The 14,969-nt window shown below is 56.0% G+C and overlaps 3 protein-coding genes across 3 annotated transcripts; all 3 read right to left on the bottom strand.

Annotated features, from left to right (window-relative positions):
* Positions 1–73: 73 nt before the first annotated feature.
* On the bottom strand, positions 74–3,656 carry LOC120759159 (protocadherin beta-4-like). Its single transcript, XM_040078154.2, has one exon. The coding sequence runs from the start codon at positions 3,615–3,617 to the stop codon at positions 1,176–1,178; it is 2,442 nt and encodes an 813-aa protein (XP_039934088.1). The 5' UTR covers positions 3,618–3,656; the 3' UTR covers positions 74–1,175.
* Positions 3,657–4,771: 1,115 nt separating this feature from the next.
* On the bottom strand, positions 4,772–8,485 carry LOC120759160 (protocadherin beta-15-like). The gene has a single exon (XM_040078155.2). It carries the CDS (start codon positions 8,477–8,479, stop codon positions 6,038–6,040), a length of 2,442 nt encoding a protein of 813 aa, XP_039934089.1. The 5' UTR covers positions 8,480–8,485; the 3' UTR covers positions 4,772–6,037.
* Positions 8,486–9,446: 961 nt separating this feature from the next.
* On the bottom strand, positions 9,447–14,458 carry LOC120759158 (protocadherin beta-15-like). The gene has a single exon (XM_040078153.2). The coding sequence runs from the start codon at positions 14,450–14,452 to the stop codon at positions 12,011–12,013; it is 2,442 nt and encodes an 813-aa protein (XP_039934087.1). The 5' UTR covers positions 14,453–14,458; the 3' UTR covers positions 9,447–12,010.
* Positions 14,459–14,969: the final 511 nt, after the last annotated feature.

The following is a 14,969-nucleotide window of genomic DNA, read 5'->3' as shown; positions in this document are numbered from 1 at the left end:
GGAGGCTACCCCAGTATTTCGTGCATCACAGACATCATTCAAATAAATAGATGTGATAGATCAAGTGGCAGTCGTTCTCGAGAGGAACAGGCTCAGTACAATGCTCAGGACATTTCGGAGTGTAGAAGGAGAAAGGGCAGACATGGGAATGCAAATGCTCTAACACAAACACAGAAAATCATGCAGGGACAGTTTCAACTCCCATCAGGAAGCCTTGGGATTAAGGAACAACAATGAAAAGACCAAATTTCATGTTATTTTAAAAGTTCTTCTAGAATCTAAGTTCCAATTATTGTCTTTTAGTATTTGTGGAGTTTTCCTTCAATGCACACAATGACAATGAACTTGTTTCTACAACTCTGTTCAGTTACAGACTCTCATAACTATGTTTGTGCTGCTGTATTTCCAAGGCAATCATGAGGTGACAGAACACCCAAGCACTTCTGGTACATCAAAGGAAGATTCTGTTGTGCATTTTGCTGCTCTACTCTGAGCGAGACAAGGAAGACGAGACTGCTGTTCCAAAAGGGCCTGAATCACCTCCTTCCCTGCGGAGCTGGCCTTGCCTGTGTGGCCATGGCTGGGTGGGAGCAACTCCCTGCTTCAGCAGGCAGCACTATGGAATCATCTGCAGATAGTCAGTGTCTGCACAGACAAACTCAGGGACAAGAAAGCAAAGCACACAGAGCTCACATCTCAGACAGACACATCCAGAAGCCAGGGAAGAAAGGGCCTAGTGCTCACTTGACATTGTGACTCAGCACTCAAGACTTCCTTGCTTTGCAGAGCTGGGAAAAAGTTTATTTTGCATTTCACTGCTGATGACGTTTTGGTGGTGATAATGTCTTAAAATGCATAATAAAAAGACCTTCTGTGTTTTCGGACAGCAATAGAAACATGAGCATAGCTGGGAGTGCTAGCCACATACTTAAAGCCTACGGGAAATGGCAGAAACAGAGCTGAAACTCATTGCTAACTAAATGAGAGAACCTTGGCTTCTTTTATTTCCTTCACTGTTTTTTGGAGTGGCAGATATTTATTCTTTATAGAACTTGCAGGACATTTTGTAAATCAATTGCAAATACAGATTTACTCAGGAGAAAGCATTGCCACATGCTGCAGCCTGGATCCCCTCCTCCCAGGAGCATTGAAGCCTCTGTCTGTGCAGTGCCCGGCTAGTCGAAGGAAAGAGCGTTGAACTGTCGCGCAGAGAGAGTCCCAGGATTGTCTGGTGCCATGTCCTCTGTGCTGACAGGGACACAGGGGAAATCCTGTCCCTCCTCGGGGCCCTGGCCCGTGGCACAGTGCTGTGGTGGCAGGCTGGGGAGGATGGGCTTGAGGAATTTGAACTCGCTGTTGCCCGAGCCCGTTGTGAGGCTGATCTCGTAGCAGTAGGCGCGGGGCAGGGTCCCTGCAGCGGCTGCATCGGCCAGGCCGCTCTGCAAGTTGTCGGCACCATAAAGCACATGGCCGGCCTGCAGCTCCTTTCTCCTGCACACCTTGCGAGCCACAAAGACCGCGGCGGAGATGAGGAAGAGGAGTGAGACAAAGACCAGGGAGATGATTAAGTAGGTGGTCAGGGAGCCGTCCTGCTCCTCCGTGGCCGCGCTGCTGTGCGGGAGGCGCACGTCTGAGAAGTCCTTGAGCAGCAGCGCGCTCAGAGCTGCGGTGGCTGACAGCGGGGGCTGGCCGTTGTCTCGGACCAGGACAACGAGCTTCTGCTTGACGCTGTCCCTGTCTGTCACCGGCCTCCTGAGACGCACCTCCCCGCTTTGGACAGCCACGGTGAACAGCCCGGGCTCGGTGGCCCTCAGCAGGTGGTAGGAGAGCCAGGAGTTCTGGCCGGAGTCGGCGTCGACGGCCACCACTTTGGTGATGAGGTAGCCCGCCTCAGCCGACACGGGCACCAGCTCGCTGGACGCCGCGCCGCTCTCCTGGCCTGGGTACAGCACCAGCGGCGCGTTGTCATTCTCGTCCAGCACGACGAGGCGCACGGTGACGTTGGCTCTGAGCGGAGGAGAGCCCGCGTCAGAGGCCACGACCGTCACCTCGGTCTGCCGCAAGTGCTCGTAGTCCAGGGGCCGCAGCACAAACACGTGTCCGTTCTCAGAGTTCACCGAGATGCAGGAGCACCGGGGCCGCTCTGCCGCCTGCGCTGGGGCCAGGGAATAGGTCACCTTGGCATTGAGCCCCACGTCAGCGTCTGCAGCACTGACCGCTCCAACAAACACCGTGGGGACGTTGTTCTCACGCACGTACATGGTGTAGGACGTCTGGTTGAAGACGGGCGCGTTGTCGTTGACATCCGAGACGTCCACGGTGAAGGTCTGCGTGGTCGTGAGAGGAGGCGACCCCGCATCTGCTGCTGTGACACTCAGCACGTACTGAGCCGTCTCCTCGCGGTCCAGCGCGCTCACTGTCACCAGCTCGTAGTAATTCTTATAGGCTGGCCGCAGGGAGAAGAGGAGCTGATCCTCCAGGGCACACGAGATCTTCCCGTTGGCACCAGAATCCCGGTCCCTGACCGAGAACAGGGCAACCACTGTGCCGGGCACTGTGTTCTCGGGGAGGGGACTGCTGAAGGAACTGACCACCAGCTCTGGGGCATTGTCATTCACATCCACCACCTGCACCAACACCTTGCAGATTGCTGAAAGGCCCCCACCATCTGTGGCTCTCACACGAAGTTCATGATGCTCTGAATCCTCAAAGTCCAGAGGTTTTGTGAGTTTAATTTCACCAGTTTTGGGATCAATCACAAATGCTGAGTCACTCTGTCCCACTGCTTGGCTGAGTTGATAGGAAATGTCCCCATTAGCTCCTGCATCCTGATCAGTGGCCAGCACAGTCAGAACCAGAGAGCCTTCTGGCATGTTCTCCAAAACCTGTCCAATATAACGCTCTTTTGTGAATACAGGAGCATTGTCATTTACATCTAGAATGACAATTTTTACTTGTGTGGTGCCACTCCTGGGAGGAGAGCCTCCATCTTCAGCAATAACACTGAAACTCATCTCTGCCTGCTCCTCTCTGTCTAGTGACTTTTCCAAGACCAGTTCAAGAGATGTGTCATCCTCACTGTGACTTTCATAGGAGATACTGAAATACTCATTCTCGGGAGAGATGCTGTATGCCTGGATGCCATTGCGGCCAATATCGAGATCATGAGCCACTTCCAGCGGGAAACGCGAACCCGGCTCACTGGTTTCAGGGATTTTTAAACTGACACGGTCATCTCGGAAAAGAGGTGAATGGTCATTGATGTCCTCCAGAGCCACCTCGACCCGGAAGAACTGCAGCGGCTCGGCGAGCAGCAGCTCGAAGGGGAGCATGCAGCTGGCGGCCTGGCCGCACAGCTCCTCCCGGTCCAGCCTCCCCGCCACGACGAGGCGGCCGGAGGCGCGGTCTAAGCGAAAATGCTGCCGGCCGTCGTCCGACACCAGGCGGGCGCGGCGAGCCGAGAGCTGCGCCGGCGTCAGCCCCGCGTCCTCGGCCAGCTTGCCGACCAGGGAGCCGCTTTCCGCCTCCTCGGCTACGGAGTAGCGGATGGGCTCGGCGCCAGCGTGCGGCAGCGAGAGGAAAGCACAGACACAAAGCACTTGCCTTGCGATCGCCATGGCGCGGCGGCGGCGGCGGCGGCGGCCGGTGTCGCTGTGGCGGATCGGATGTCCCGGGCGATTCGCCGCGGAAAGCGGCCAAGTGCGGGCCGGGCGCCTTCCCTCGCTGAGTCCGATTCCGCCGGCGGCGCTTAGGGCAGCCGGGGTGTCCCGGCAGCGGGTGACACGGGGCAGCGCTCGCCGCCGCAGCCGCTGCCACCTCCGCCCGGCTGCGCTGGGCTGCTCTAAGCTGCGGTGCTCTAAGCTGCGGTGCTCTAAACTCCGCTGCTCTAAGCCGCGCTGCTCTGAGCTGCGCTGCTCTAAGCTCCGCTGCTCTGAGCTCCGCTGCTCTGAGCTCCGCTGCTCTAAGCTGCGCTGCTCTAAGCTCCGCTGCTCTAAGCTCCGCTGCTCTGAGCTCCGCTGCTCTGAGCTGCGCTGCTCTGAGCTCCGCTGCTCTGAGCTCCGCTGCTCTGAGCTGCGCTGCTCTAAGCTCCGCTGCTCTAAGCTCCGCTGCTCTGAGCTCCGCTGCTCTGAGCTCCGCTGCTCTGAGCTGCGCTGCTCTGAGCTCCGCTGCTCTGCGCTCCGCTGCTCTGCGCTGCGCTGCTCTGAGCTCCGCTGCTCTGAGCTCCGCTGCTCTCAGTTCCGCTGCTCTGAGCTCCGCTGCTCTCAGCTCCGCTGCTCTCAGCTCCGCTGCTCTGAGCTGCGCTGCGCTGCTCCGGGCTCGGCCGCCTCCGCAGCCGCAGCCGCTCGGCGCCGCCTTGGCCGAGGGCACCACCCAGCGGTGCGCGCTGGGACTGCACCCGCCGCCGCCCGCAGCCCGCGCTGCCGCTCGCCCCGCCCGCGGTCCCGAAGCTTTCGAGACACCCGCGGCCAGGAACGGAACGCGGCTTTGCCCCGGGCAGCCTGATGCCGGGGTTCCGGCAACAACGGCCAAACCGCACTGCCCGGCAGGACACACCGCACACGGATAGGGTAGTGGTAAAAGCACGTGCACGCTAACCAACACTCTCCCGGCTGCATGCACAAGCTCCGGAACTGCACCCACCCAACAGCGCTTCAGACAAGGGACAGAGAGAGAAAAAGGGTCGCCGAATTTTGAAAAGCCTTGAACGAGCTTTCCAGAGAGAGAACGTTTCTCTAAAGCATTCTGTCTCCACAAAAAAAATTAGGTTGTTCTCTTTATTTCAGTTCTACATACTTTTTTCAATATTTCAAACTCAGTGGCATAACAGCTCACAATTTTAAACTATAAAACTTCTGCACAACACAGAGTGAGTTAGGCTTTCAGAAAATTCCATGCATCACAGACATCATTCCAACAACCTGTTATTATAAATGATGAGGCAGTGCTTCTCTAGCAGAATAGGCAAAATAATGCACAGTACAATTCAGAGGGTAGAAGAACAAAGGGCAGAAATGGGAATGCAAATGCTCTAACACAAACAAAGAAATCCTTTATGGATAGTTTTCTAGTGCCAACAAGAAGCCACTGAATTCAGAAAGAAGAATGAGGAAACAAAACTCAAAGTCCTGTTTTCAAGTTCTTCTTGATTCTAAAGTCAGAAAATTCTCTTTGATGGACATGTGGCCTTTTCACGCACACAATGATAATCAGTAAGTTTTCATGGCTCTCTACAGGTATAGCTTACCCTATCACATCATCTGCTGCTTTATTTCCATGACAATCTGAAGGGGACAGAAAATCAAACCCACACATTGGCCAAGAAAAAATTAGTTGCGCATTTTTCTGCTCCTCTCTGCCTTGAAGAAGATGTCATCCCCTGTACTCATAGGGCCAAAATAGCCTTTTACCCTGCAGAGCTGGAATTGCCAGCATTGCAATGGCTGGATGGGACAAATTCACTGTCTCACCAGGCAGCAGTAGTGAAGGACCTGCCGATGCACAAGAGCTCTACAAACAGACATACTGAGAGAAATAAGAATACAACACAGAGCCCATACATCTCAGACTGAGACAGCCAAAACCTGAGGAAGAAAAACCCTATGCCAACAGAACATCGTGGCACAGTATTCAGAACTGCCTTGCTTTTCTGAACTGGAAAAGGCCTTTGCGCCATTTCAGTAAGTGTGAAATTTGTCTACTCAGTTGTGCTACTGTTTTATGGCAATCAGCAAGACGCTCATGGTCTGGTTTGACAGCAAGAGTGCAGAGCTGGATTGCCAACCACTCTCTTAAACACAAACAGAAACGACTATACAAACTTAAACAACTTTAGTGTTATATTGAGAGCCTGTCTTTCTTTTATGTTCTTCCCGCTGTTTTTGGAGAAGCTGACAACTTTTATTCTGACTTAGACTTTGCAGGAAATTGATTATGCCAAACGGAAAGACAGATTATCTCTGGAGAAACCATTGCACATGCTGCAGTCTGATTCACATTCTAAAATTAGCCATGAAGCCTCTGTCTGTGCAGTGCCCGTCTAGTCGAAGGAAAGAGCGTTGAACTGTCGCGCAGAGAGAGTCCCAGGATTGTCTGGTGCCATGTCCTCTGTGCTGACAGGGACACAGGGGAAATCCTGTCCCTCCTCAGGGCCCTGGCCCGTGGCACAGTGCTGTGGTGGCAGGCTGGGGAGGATGGGCTTGAGGAATTTGAACTCGCTGTTGCCCGAGCCCGTTGTGAGGCTGATCTCGTAGCAGTAGGCGCGGGGCAGGGTCCCTGCAGCGGCTGCATCGGCCAGGCCGCTCTGCAAGTTGTCGGCACCATACAGCACATGGCCGGCCTGCAGCTCCTTTCTCCTGCACACCTTGCGAGCCACAAAGACCGCGGCGGAGATGAGGAAGAGGAGTGAGACAAAGACCAGGGAGATGATTAAGTAGGTGGTCAGGGAGCCGTCCTGCTCCTCCGTGGCCGCGCTGCTGTGCGGGAGGCGCACGTCTGAGAAGTCCTTGAGCAGCAGCGCGCTCAGAGCTGCGGTGGCTGACAGCGGGGGCTGGCCGTTGTCTCGGACCAGGACAACGAGCTTCTGCTTGACGCTGTCCCTGTCTGTCACCGGCCTCCTGAGACGCACCTCCCCGCTTTGGGCAGCCACGGTGAACAGCCCGGGCTCGGTGGCCCTCAGCAGGTGGTAGGAGAGCCAGGAGTTCTGGCCGGAGTCGGCGTCGACGGCCACCACTTTGGTGATGAGGTAGCCCGCCTCAGCCGACACGGGCACCAGCTCGCTGGACGCCGCGCCGCTCTCCTGGCCTGGGTACAGCACCAGCGGCGCGTTGTCATTCTCGTCCAGCACGACGAGGCGCACGGTGACGTTGGCTCTGAGCGGAGGAGAGCCCGCGTCAGAGGCCACGACCGTCACCTCGGTCTGCCGCAAGTGCTCGTAGTCCAGGGGCCGCAGCACAAACACGTGTCCGTTCTCAGAGTTCACCGAGATGCAGGAGCACCGGGGCCGCTCTGCCGCCTGCGCTGGGGCCAGGGAATAGGTCACCTTGGCATTGAGCCCCACGTCAGCGTCTGCAGCACTGACCGCTCCAACAAACACCGTGGGGACGTTGTTCTCACGCACGTACATGGTGTAGGACGTCTGGTTGAAGACGGGCGCGTTGTCATTGACGTCCGAGACGTCCACGGTGAAGGTCTGCGTGGTCGTGAGAGGAGGCGACCCCGCATCTGCTGCTGTGACACTCAGCACGTACTGAGCCGTCTCCTCGCGGTCCAGCGCGCTCACTGTCACCAGCTCGTAGTAATTCTTATAGGCTGGCCGCAGGGAGAAGAGGAGCTGATCCTCCAGGGCACACGAGATCTTCCCGTTGGCACCAGAATCCCGGTCCCTGACCGAGAACAGGGCAACCACTGTGCCGGGCACTGTGTTCTCGGGGAGGGGACTGCTGAAGGAACTGACCACCAGCTCTGGGGCATTGTCATTCACATCCACCACCTCCACCAACACCTTGCAGATTGCTGAAAGGCCCCCTCCATCTCTGGCCATCACACGGAGATCATGAGTCTCTGCTGCCTCATAGTCCAGAGATTTTGTGAGTTTAATTTCTCCAGTTATGGGATCAATCACAAATGCTGAGTCACTCTGTCCCACTGCTTGGCTCAGTTGATAGGAAATGTCCCCATTAACTCCTGCATCCTGATCAGTTGCCAGCACAGTCAGAACCACAGAACCTTCTGGCATGTTCTCCAGAACCTTCCCAACGTAACGCTCTTTTGTGAAGACAGGAGCATTGTCGTTTGCATCTAGAATTATAACGTGGACTTGTATGGTTCCACGCCTGGGAGGAGAACCCCCATCTTCAGCAATAACACTGAAACTCATCTCTGCCTGCTCCTCCCTGTCTAGTGCCTTTTCCAAAACCAGTTCAACATATTTGTCATCCGCACTCTGAGACGCATAGGAGACACTGAAATACTCGTTCTCAGGAGAGATGCTGTATGCCTGGATGCTGTTACTGCCAATATCGAGGTCCCGAGCCCCTTCCACCAGGAAACGCGAACCCGGCTCGCTGCTTTCCGGGATGTCAAAACGGACTCGTTCCTCGGGGAAAACAGGTGAGTGGTCATTGATGTCCTCCAGAGCCACCTCGACCCGGAAGAACTGCAGCGGCTCGGCGAGCAGCAGCTCGAAGGGGAGCATGCAGCTGGGGGCCTGGCCGCACAGCTCCTCCCGGTCCAGCCTCCCCGCCACGACGAGGCGGCCGGAGGCGCGGTCTAAGCGAAAATGCTGCCGGCCGTCGTCCGACACCAGGCGGGCGCGGCGAGCCGAGAGCTGCGCCGGCGTCAGCCCCGCGTCCTCGGCCAGCTTGCCGACCAGGGAGCCGCTTTCCGCCTCCTCGGCTACGGAGTAGCGGATGGGCTCGGCGCCAGCGTGCGGCAGCGAGAGGAAAGCACAGACACAAAGCACTTGCCTTGCGATCGCCATGGCGCGGCGGCGGCGGCGGCGGCCGGTGTCGCTGTGGCGGATCGGATGTCCCGGGCGATTCGCCGCGGAAAGCGGCCAAGTGCGGGCCGGGCGCCTTCCCTCGCTGAGTCCGATTCCGCCGGCGGCGCTTAGGGCAGCCGGGGTGTCCCGGCAGCGGGTGACACGGGGCAGCGCTCGCCGCCGCAGCCGCTGCCACCTCCGCCCGGCTGCGCTGGGCTGCTCTAAGCCGCGGTGCTCTAAGCCGCGCTGCTCTAAGCTGCGGTGCTCTAAGCTGCGATCCTCTAAGCTGCGCTGCTCTGAGCTCCGCTGCTCCAAGCTCCGCTGGTCTAATCTCCGCTGCTCTGAGCTCCGCTGCTCTAATCTCCGCTGCTCTGAGCTCCGCTGCTCTGAGCTCCGCTGCTCTGAGCTCCGCTGCTCTGAGCCCCGCTGCTCTGAGCTCCGCTGCTCTGAGCTCCGCTGCTCTGAGCTCCGCTGCGCTGCTCCGGGCTCGGCCGCCTCCGCTGCCGCAGCCGCTCGGCGCCGCCTTGGCCGAGGGCACCACCCAGCGGTGCGCGCTGGGACTGCACCCGCCGCCGCCCGCAGCCCGCGCTGCCGCTCGCCCCGCCCGCGGTCCCGAAGCTTTCGAGACACCCGCGGCCAGGAACGGAGCGCGGCTTTGCCCAGGGACCCTTAAAGACGAGGCTCAACGCACAACGACCAAACCGCATTGCTCGGCTGGATAAACAGCACACGGATAGGGTAGTGGTAACAGCACGGGCAAGCTGAATGAGACTCTCCTGGCTGCATCTCCGAACTCAGGAGCATCACCCACCCAACAGTGCTCAGAGAACGGATGGAGTGAGAAAAAGACTGGCCGACTTTTGAAAAGCCTTGAAGGAGCTTTCCAGGTAGAGAACGTTTCTATAAAGTATTCCATCTCCACAAAATGATATACGTTCTTCTCTTTATTTCAGTCTAACACATTTTTTCAGTTTCTAAGCCCAGAGTTATACCAATTTACAACGTTAAACTGTAAAACATCAGCACAACTCAGTCTGAGGGAGGCTTTCCCAGTATTTCATGCATCACAGACATCATTCAAATAAACAGATGTTATAGATCAAGTGGCAGTCCTGCTCTAGAAGAATAGGCTCGCTACAATGCTCAGGAAATTTCAGATAGCAGAAGGAGAAAGGGCAAACATGGAATTCAAATGCTCTAACACAAACACAGAAAATCATGTGGAGACAGTTTCTATTCCCATCAGGATGCCTTTGGATTAAGGAACAACAATGAAAAGACCAAATTTCATGTTAGTTTAAAAGTTCTTCTTGAATCTAAGTTCCAATGATTGTCTTTTAGTATTTATGGAGTTTCCTTCAATGCACACAATGACAATGAACTTGTTTCGACAACTCTGTTCAGTTACAGTCTCTCCTAACAATGTTTGTGCTGCTGTATTTCCAAGGCAAGCCTGAGGTGACAGAACACCCAAGCACTTCTGGTACATCAAAGGAAGATTCTGTTGTGCATTTTGCTTCTCTACTCTGAGCGAGACAAGGAAGACGAGACTGCTGTTCCAAAAGGGCCCGAATCACCTCCTTCCCTGCGGAGCTGGCCTTGCCTGTGTGGCCATGGCTGGGTGGGAGCAACTCCCTGCTTCAGCAGGCAGCACTATGGAATCATCTGCAGATAGTCAGTGTCTGCACAGACAAACTCAGGGACAAGAAAGCAAAGCACACAGAGCTCACATCTCAGCAGACACATCCAGAAGCCAGGGAAGAAAGGGCCTGGTGGTCACATGACATTGTGACTCAGTATTCGTAACTTCCTTGCTTTGCAGAACTGGGAAAATGTATTTTGCATTTCAGTGAGGGTATAGTTTGTTGTGACATTGCCTTAAAGCTCAAAGTAAAAGATCTTCAGTCTTTTCGGACAGCAAGATAAACAAGAGCACAGCTGGGAGTTCTGACTACATACTTTAAGCCTCTTGGAAAGAACACAGCTTTTCTCAGGTCAGCTTAAAATGAAGGCTCAGCCCAGAGGGACAGAGCTTCATCCCTCATCAGCAGAAACCGAGCAGGGATAGTGCAGTGGTCACAGCACAGGCATGGCAGTGAACACTCCCTTACTGGCTGCATGTCCACAACCAGGAGCTGTACCCATCAAATATTGCTTCAGAGAAGGCACAAATTGAGAACAAGACTCTCAGAATTTTAAAAAGCCGTGAAAGACATCTCCCAGAAAGAACGCCGCTGCAAAGAATCCTGTCTAAACAAAAGCAGTCAGGCTGTTCCCTTTATTTCAGTTTCTACGCCCAGAGTTACACCAATTTACAAGGTTAAACTATAAAACATCAGCACAACTCAGCGTGAGGAAGGCTTTCTGAGTATTTCATGCATCACAGACATCATTCAAATAAACAGATGTTACAGATCAAGTGGCAGTCCTGCTCTAGAAGAATAGGCTCGGTACAATGCTCAGGACACTTCAGAGAGCAGAAGGAGAAAGGGCAAACATGGGAATGAAAATGGTCTAGCACAAATGCAGAAAATCTTGTGGAGACAGTTTTCCTCTCCCATCAGGAAGCCATGGGATTCAGGAACAACAATGAAAAGACCAAATTTAATGCTAGTTTAAAAGTTCTTCTTGAATCTAAGTTCCAATGATTGTCTTTTAGTATTTGTGGAGTCTTCCTTCAATGCACACAATGACAATGAACTTGTTTCTACAACTCTGTTCAGTTACAGTCTCTCCTAACAATGTTTGTGCTGCTGTATTTCCAAGGCAATCCTGAGGTGACAGAACACCCAAGCACTTCTGGTACATCAAAGGAAGATTCTGTTGTGCATTTTGCTGCTCTACTCTGAGCGAGACAAGGAAGACGAGACTGCTGTTCCAAAAGGGCCCGAATCAGCTCCTTCCCTGCGGAGCTGGCCTTGCCTGTGTGGCCATGGCTGGGTGGGAGCAACTCCCTGCTTCAGCAGGCAGCACTATGGAATCATCTGCAGATAGTCAGTGTCTGCACAGACAAACTCAGGGACAAGAAAGCAAAGCACACAGAGCTCACATCTCAGATAGAGACATCCAGAAGCCGGGGAAGAAAGGGCATAGTGCTCACCTGACATTGTGACTCAGCGCTCAAGGCTTCCTTGCTTTGCAGAGCTGGGAAAAAGTATTTTTTCAATTTCAATTCAGATGACTTTTTGGCCATGACATTGTCTTAAAACGCAGAATAAAAACATCTTCTGTCTTCTCAGACAGCAAGAGAAACAAGACCATAGCTGGGAGTGCCAGCCACATACTTAAAGCCTACGGGAAATGGCAGAAACAGAGATGAAACTCATTGCTAACTAAATGAGAGAACCTTGGCTTCTTTTATTTCCTTCACTGTTTTTTAAAGTGGCAGATATTTATTCTCAATAAAATTTGCAGGACGTTGGTTAAACCAATTGCAAATACAGATTTACTCAGGAGAAAGCATTGCCACATGCTGCAGCCTGGATCCCCTCCTCCCAGGAGCATTGAAGCCTCTGTCTGTGCAGTGCCCGGCTAGTCGAAGGAAAGAGCGTTGAACTGTCGTGCAGAGAGAGTCCCAGGATTGTCTGGTGCCATGTCCTCTGTGCTGACAGGGACACAGGGGAAATCCTGTCCCTCCTCGGGGCCCTGGCCCGTGGCACAGTGCTGTGGTGGCAGGCTGGGGAGGATGGGCTTGAGGAATTTGAACTCGCTGTTGCCCGAGCCCGTTGTGAGGCTGATCTCGTAGCAGTAGGCGCGGGGCAGGGTCCCTGCAGCGGCTGCATCGGCCAGGCCGCTCTGCAAGTTGTCGGCACCATAAAGCACATGGCCGGCCTGCAGCTCCTTTCTCCTGCACACCTTGCGAGCCACAAAGACGGCGGCGGAGATGAGGAAGAGGAGTGAGACAAAGACCAGGGAGATGATTAAGTAGGTGGTCAGGGAGCCGTCCTGCTCCTCCGTGGCCGCGCTGCTGTGCGGGAGGCGCACGTCTGAGAAGTCCTTGAGCAGCAGCGCGCTCAGAGCTGCGGTGGCTGACAGCGGGGGCTGGCCGTTGTCTCGGACCAGGACAACGAGCTTCTGCTTCACGCTGTCCCTGTCTGTCACCGGCCTCCTGAGACGCACCTCCCCGCTTTGGACAGCCACGGTGAACAGCCCGGGCTCGGTGGCCCTCAGCAGGTGGTAGGAGAGCCAGGAGTTCTGGCCGGAGTCGGCGTCGACGGCCACCACTTTGGTGATGAGGTAGCCCGCCTCAGCCGACACGGGCACCAGCTCGCTGGACGCCGCGCCGCTCTCCTGGCCTGGGTACAGCACCAGCGGCGCGTTGTCATTCTCGTCCAGCACGACGAGGCGCACGGTGACGTTGGCTCTGAGCGGAGGAGAGCCCGCGTCAGAGGCCACGACCGTCACCTCGGTCTGCCGCAAGTGCTCGTAGTCCAGGGGCCGCAGCACAAACACGTGTCCGTTCTCAGAGTTCACCGAGATGCAGGAGCACCGGGGCCGCTCTGCCGCCTGCGCCGGGGCCAGGGAATAGGTCACCTTGGCATTGAGCCCCACGTCAGCGTCCGCAGCACTGACCGCTCCAACAAACACCGTGGGGACGTTGTTCTCACGCACGTACATGGTGTAGGACGTCTGGCTGAAGACGGGCGCGTTGTCGTTGACGTCCGAGACGTCCACGGTGAAGGTCTGCGTGGTCGTGAGAGGAGGCGACCCCGCATCTGCTGCTGTGACACTCAGCACGTACTGAGCCGTCTCCTCGCGGTCCAGCGCGCTCACTGTCACCAGCTCGTAGTAATTCTTATAGGCTGGCCGCAGGGAGAAGAGGAGCTGATCCTCCAGGGCACACGAGATCTTCCCGTTGGCACCAGAATCCCGGTCCCTGACCGAGAACAGGGCAACCACTGTGCCGGGCACTGTGTTCTCGGGGAGGGGACTGCTGAAGGAACTGACCACCAGCTCTGGGGCATTGTCATTCACATCCACCACCTCCACCAACACCTTGCAGATTGCTGAAAGGCCCCCTCCATCTCTGGCCCGCACACTGAGCTCATGAGTTGCTGCTGCCTCGTAGTCCAGAGGTTTTGTGAGTTTAATTTCACCAGTTTTGGGATCAATCACAAATGCTGAGTCACCCTGTCCCACTGCTTGGCTCAGTTGATAGGAAATGTCCCCATTAACTCCTGCATCCTGATCAGTGGCCAGCACAGTCAGAACCACAGAACCTTCTGGCATGTTCTCCAAAACCTGTCCAATGTACACCTCCTCTGAGAAGACTGGAGCATTGTCATTTACATCTAGAATGATAATTTTTATTTGTGTGGTGCCACTCCTGGAAGGAGAGCCCCCATCTTCTGCAATAACACTGAAACTCATCTCTGCCTGCTCCTCTCTGTCTAAAGGTTTTTCCAAGACCAGTTCTAGATACTTCTTGCCTGTAAGCCGAGTCCCATAGGAGACACTGAAATACTCGTTCTCAGGAGAGATGCTGTATGCCTGGACTGTGTTGCTGCCAATATCGAGGTCCCGAGCGACCTCCAGCGGGAATCGAGAACCCGGGTCGCTCCTTTCCACGATGTCAAAACTGACCCGTTCCTCGGGGAAAAGAGGTGAATGGTCATTGATATCCTCCAGAGCCACCTCGACCCGGAAGAACTGCAGCGGCTCGGCGAGCAGCAGCTCGAAGGGGAGCATGCAGCTGGCGGCCTGGCCGCACAGCTCCTCCCGGTCCAGCCTCCCCGCCACGACGAGGCGGCCGGAGGCGCGGTCTAAGCGAAAATGCTGCCGGCCGTCGTCCGACACCAGGCGGGCGCGGCGAGCCGAGAGCTGCGCCGGCGTCAGCCCCGCGTCCTCGGCCAGCTTGCCGACCAGGGAGCCGCTTTCCGCCTCCTCGGCTACGGAGTAGCGGATGGGCTCGGCGCCAGCGTGCGGCAGCGAGAGGAAAGCACAGACACAAAGCACTTGCCTTGCGATCGCCATGGCGCGGCGGCGGCGGCGGCGGCCGGTGTCGCTGTGGCGGATCGGATGTCCCGGGCGATTCGCCGCGGAAAGCGGCCAAGTGGGGGCCGGGCGCCTTCCCTCGCTGAGTCCGATTCCGCCGGCGGCGCTTAGGGCAGCCGGGGTGTCCCGGCAGCGGGTGACCCGGGGCAGCGCTCGCCGCCGCAGCCGCTGCCACCTCCGCCCGGCTGCGCTGGGCTGCTCTAAGCTGCGCTGCTCTGAGCTGCGCTGCTCTGAGCTCCGCTGCTCTGAGCTCCGCTGCTCTAAGCTGCGCTGCTCTGAGCTGCGCTGCTCTAAGCTCCGCTGCTCTCAGCTCCGCTGCTCTGAGCCCCGCTGCTCTGAGCTCCGCTGCTCTGAGCTCCGCTGCTCTAAGCTCCGCTGCTCTGAGCTCCGCTGCTCTAAGCTCCGCTGCTCTGAGCTCCGCTGCTCTAAGCTCCGCTGCTCTGAGCTCCGCTGCTCTCAGCTCCGCTGCTCTGAGCTCCGCTGCTCTCAGCTCCGC

This window comes from Hirundo rustica, chromosome 14 (genome assembly GCF_015227805.2).
Source record: "Hirundo rustica isolate bHirRus1 chromosome 14, bHirRus1.pri.v3, whole genome shotgun sequence".
NCBI classification, from domain to species: domain Eukaryota; kingdom Metazoa; phylum Chordata; class Aves; order Passeriformes; family Hirundinidae; genus Hirundo; species Hirundo rustica.
Note: the sequence above shows the minus strand (reverse complement) of the source record. Positions and strands in the feature narration are given on the sequence as shown.